Here is a 5372-nt window from a genome sequence, read left to right as displayed (position 1 = left end):
TGGGAAAAAGAAAAGACAATTTTTTGTAAGTAAACAAAAGTTAGGCAATGGATTTCAAAAGTTTTTGAGTAAAAATTAACTGCAACCTGTTTCCTGGAATTTGATACATATTTGACAGGTCTTCTAGAATCTTGCCAAAGGCATCATAGTTCTTCATCCTAACAAAAAGAAATAATGACTATCACACTACTAAATGAGATCGAAAGTAACTCTTTTGTACATAACTTGCTAGAAAAGGCAACATTTCAGAATGACAGTGGCCCCCTCCTTATCAGATCAAGTAGCATACTGATTTTAAATTTTCTTAGAAGATACCAGAAAATGTATCCTTTGGTTTTGTTGCAAGAAGCACTGTAATTATAGCTGAAACTGGCACTGAAATAGGCACTACTGAAACAATAAATGTACATGAAACATAAACATGACAGCTCATTGGCTGCAAAAACACTTTTCCTGATGTTCCAATAAAACTAGTCGTGTGCTACTACTTCTCTAAGACCATGCATGTTTTCATGCATTTCATTGCTGTTTTCATTAAAACATCAAAATTATATTAATGCTGCACTTCACAGCACCATGTGAGATAGACCTTAAATATAACTGATAGACACATCAATTAAAAAAAAAAAAAAGAGAGAGAATGGGACAAGTGGCTTGTTTTGTAAATGAATGGTTCAGGCTGCTCAAACCCCAGAATTCCTGCAGATTTTACTTGGTGTGACAGCCTTGAGCTCTGGTCAGACTATTTACTGGTATTTTCTCACTTGCTTAAGTAATTTTACATGACTTTTACAAGTCTGACTAGACTCTGGTGCTGCAGTCACACAGACAGCTCATTGACTTTCATTCCCATGCAGATGTTGCTGCAATGTGAATCAGCAGAGACAAAATAAGACTGCCTGAACTGTGACATTGGGACAAACTTTCAGACCTGGCTCTCCTCTGTCTCTTTCCAGCTAGACTAGTGGGGATGCAGGGAAAAAGGAGGGAAGCAGTCATGTGGTATAGGAGCAGACACAGCACCAGCCTATGCATTAGCTGGCTGGTTCATCTTAATTTTATAGTTACTTTGAGACTCAACAGGAGACATTACACATATAACAAACTGCCTTAAAACCAAATAAAATACTACACCAAGAGGTGTAGAAGGGATACTTGTGCTTTGTGACAAATCTTAACAAAACCAGGTAGGCAGAGAAGTAGCACCCCAATGGTAACTATATGCCAGTGCTCAGAGACAAACTGCTAGCATTAACATCACTGGAAGTCAAAAATCTAGGAAAATGCTAGTTCAAGCTTTAAGTCATAGCTGTTTACACCCAGAAAGCTAATATGAATTCATTTCTAAGGAAAAAAGAGGGCTAAAAAACCTGATGATGAATAATATAAAAGAGAGATGAAACACTCAAGGTCAATGATTATTGTGGGGTTTTTTTTACCTTCCCTCTCTATTACTCAGCCACAGTATTTAAATAAGAATACAGTTTCCTAAATATACTCATTAAAATCTGGAACCTAGATCATATTCACTGAAGAACTAAAAATAGACTCTTAAAGTAGTGGCCTGACCTGGAACAGCAACTATTCAGACAGGTAAACATAACAAATATATATAGTGCCCTACTGCTACATGAGAAAAATTAGGGTCACATCTCTCCCTATGTATTTTCAAAGAAACTCAGGCCCTGTGATAGAACCTTGCTTTCATTGCTGTGAGAGAAGCCTGAAGGACATGCAGTTAAAGTATTTGCATAAGGACAATACAAAGACTGTTTAGTATCTGGTAGAAGGAGAGGAAAAGTAATACCTAGTTTGTATCTGTAAATCTGCCAGTTCTGAATTGTCATCATCAGTCCATTGCCAAAACTATGGGTCCACGTAGTTCTACAATTCTTGCAATCAAGACACAAGCCAGTATTTCAAGGCTGTGTTTGACTGGCAACTTGACCCAATGTATTGGGGACTACTCTTTACCCTTGCTCCATTGAAGAAGATGCATTCAGTGGAATAACTTGAGTAATAAATAATTCTCAGCCTGAAGCATCTTTTCAAAATTATATTTTCTGAAATTTTAGACTAGAATTTACAAATTCAAAGCAGGTAATAGTAGTTACAACGGCAACCAACTTCCAACATGGAGGATTGGAGTCAACTTCCCACAAAAAATGGAATCCAAAATGGTCAGTTCTTCTATTGTTTACTGGATTCATATTATTGTTCTCTGATTCTCTTTCCTTTTTTTTTTTTTTTTTTTTGCCCTCTTCAGTTCCTTCAGTTCTTACACTGGAGTGGTTCTAGCATCAGGAATACATTAAACCCTATACATTATTCTTTACCTTAGAAGCTGGACCAAGTCATCACAAACCTACAGGAATAAGACAGGAGTTTCATCTTTCTTGAAGTTTGTGACACATCTTTTATAAGCATTTCATTAGTAATGATAAGCTTGATCCCCATTACTTTTAAGTAGCTGCATGGTTAGAATAAAAAAAACCCCGAACACTCAAAACCAAGAGTAACAGTGCAATAGTTAAAAAAAACCATTAATAAATTGGAAGAACAAAGGCTTTGTGAAAGAGGGTAAAATGAACAGAAATAGTTTGTTGATAAACTTTTTCAGAAAAAAAAATGCATCTTGGCCAGTCTTTCTTTTATTGGCTGTGCTGGAATTCTCTGAATATGCATTTTCATTCTAATGATATTGTCCAGCACTCACTGATCAACAGATCTGTGCTGGATAAATGAACAATTTGAAATTCCAGAGCTGACTTCAGCTAAAAATGATGGACAAAATTAACTCCAAGGTAATGTAATAATTTGGATACTTACTGACAAAAAACAGAGTTTATGTTCCCCAACCCCCCACAACAGCTTGCTGTTATATCTTTGATCTGAAGGATTGTCTGTAATTCTGTAAAATCTGCAGAACATGATATGTGAACTTCATGGTGATGTTCTGTGAATAATTTAATAGAAATTTTGCTAAAAAAAAATTAGAAATAATAGAAATATATATGCTCCTAAAGAAGGCAGAATAAAAACCAGAATAGCTCCAAGACATCCATTGAGAATATATATTGCACTTCACTTTGGCAGGAAAATATTTTAAACCCCTGTTATTTACTGTATACTGGTAACATTGAAGCATGAAAATAAACATATTTATGCATGATACCACAAAATTTTGGAAGGTGGGCCTGCGAGCTGACTTTTTTTTTTAATACTTAGCACTAGAGTATTTAGTATCTGTAACTGAGCTGTAAGTTTAGGTGAGAGATTAGGATGCCTAAATAGGTAGCTGGTGTCATGCACAGGCTTGCAAGTGTGACAAGACCAAAAGGAAGTCAAAACCTTTCTGACATGACAGCTGGAAGCCAGGTGGGAGACTACAGGGTGGTGAGAGACAGAGAAAATTAATTTTACCACAGGAGCTTCTTCAAAGTGAGCCAACTTTACATCCATCACATCTCCATCGTTCTCCAGCTGAATTTCTACATAAAACATCGTTGATGTTATGTAGCAGGCAGTCCCACTGGGGCTAACATGAACAGTAAGTCTGAGAAAGATGAGAAAAAGAAAAAAAAAAAGCTTGTAAATATAAAAATTCTGTCACTTATAAAAGAAAATTAGTATAGTTCACTTGGTTGCGGGAAGAGACACCAGGGATGCTTCAAAAATAACTCTTCCTCACTTCAACTTCTGAAAACTATCTAACCAGGCATGTATTTGTGCTCTGGTCTTTGCATTATCATGTCGGTCTGCTCAAAACTATTAACCCCAATCTGCAGCTTTGGGATGTAGGCACTTATCCTCTTTTTACACAACAACCTCTTCCACAAAGGACTAATTAAAATACGGAAATACACTCCATTAGAACACTAAAATGTAACACTGTTGACAAGCCATCCAGATAGTATTTCTCTCTGGACTTGGAGCCATGTTTGCTCATTTGCATGTATTCATAAACAAACTTACCCTTTTTGTCTGGATAAAAGTTCCAACGTATTCATCACAGAAAACATGGATTTAGCTGCAAAAAACAGAAATGCAATTTAATCAAACTGCAATGATCAAAAAGTAGAACGCGTATTTTCTTGCTTTAAAGGATATGATTTAGGTAATGAGAAAATAGTATCTCTTGAATGACTTATTGATAACTATTATGATTAGTAAGTGCTGTGCAGGGTAGAAAATATTCTCAGGCTTTAAGAACAGCTATAGCCTGAGTTTAGCCCAAAGACGAGTGGCAAGTCTCTAGTCTTATCTACCTCTGTGTTTGTACATTTGACCTCTTTGTGAAGAACATCAATACAGAAGCATTGAGAGATTCCACACAATATTAAAAAAATATATTTTGAGTTATCCAACAGCTCATTACCATTTAATGTCCTTTCTATCTTCTCCATGCAAGAAAGCAATAGACCATCTGGAGCATTACTGACAGGCTTTCGAAGTGGGTTCTCCTAGCACATTTGTGAAAACAAGAGACAAAGAAAGATTGCTTAAGTTACTAGTTAAGAGACACAGCACACAGATGCCCCATACAAGGAACCCCTGGTTATTTGTTTTTGTCAAACACAGAGGTTACCTATGATTGGAGCTCTCTCTGAAATGGCAGCACTGAATGGATTTGTGAGGACATTATAGTGCAGTAATTACATACCAGATACCTTTGGAGCAAGGAGCAGCTTTCCATTCCCCTGTCTTTTGACCTGATCACTAGATGTGTCAGCTAATTTCACTGTGAAGCTTGTGTTTTTATTTTAGAAAATACTTGTGTTTTTAGTTTAGAAAAAATCTGCCTGGGTGAAGAGAACAATAAGTGCCACAGGAGTACTTGGTTAGATTAGGATACAAGTTCCAGTTGAAGATACTCACTTCAGTAGCAAGCAAACTCTCCCAGTTCCTCTTCAAGCTCATCTGAAAACTTCTCATACTTCACACTTCAATTAATAAGAACACTCACTGCTGAAGAGTTTTCACTTTGTTCAAATTCAGGAAATTGTTTTCAGAGTAAGGCTTGAATTAAGCATTATTAAAAAGAAGTATGAAAAAAATGGGAATTTTTATACTGAGCTCACAGCATTTGTGCTAATCTGCTCTTTACGAAGATGATTCTTAAGTAAGCTACTGGAAGGGCAGGAAGCATGGAATGACTATACTAGCATGGAATGGTATATCGCAGTAGCAGAAAGTTTAGATAGCAGATTTCAGACCAGTTTCTAAAATTCAGGGTTTTCTCCCAGTCCTATAGGCAATAAATTGTCTTTACATACGATGAATATGGTAATGATAATGAATGGAAAGTAATCTAAATTGGTAGACAATCAGTACTAACTCCTGAATAGTTTAAACAATGCAAGAAACGACTG

General features: G+C 36.2%; 1 protein-coding gene across 1 annotated transcript; it reads right to left on the bottom strand.

Moving 5' to 3' along the window:
* Window positions 1–2332: 2332 nt before the first annotated feature.
* On the bottom strand, window positions 2333–4610 carry LOC116993909 (mediator of RNA polymerase II transcription subunit 1-like). Its single transcript, XM_033055179.1, has 4 exons — window positions 4379–4610; window positions 3976–4030; window positions 3424–3556; window positions 2333–2365 (listed from the first exon to the last, which is right to left on the bottom strand). Exons 1-4 carry the CDS (start codon window positions 4404–4406, stop codon window positions 2333–2335), a joined length of 249 nt encoding a protein of 82 aa, XP_032911070.1. The 5' UTR covers window positions 4407–4610.
* Window positions 4611–5372: the final 762 nt, after the last annotated feature.

This window comes from Catharus ustulatus, chromosome 1 (assembly GCF_009819885.2).
Source record: "Catharus ustulatus isolate bCatUst1 chromosome 1, bCatUst1.pri.v2, whole genome shotgun sequence".
NCBI classification, from domain to species: domain Eukaryota; kingdom Metazoa; phylum Chordata; class Aves; order Passeriformes; family Turdidae; genus Catharus; species Catharus ustulatus.
Note: the sequence above shows the minus strand (reverse complement) of the source record. Positions and strands in the feature narration are given on the sequence as shown.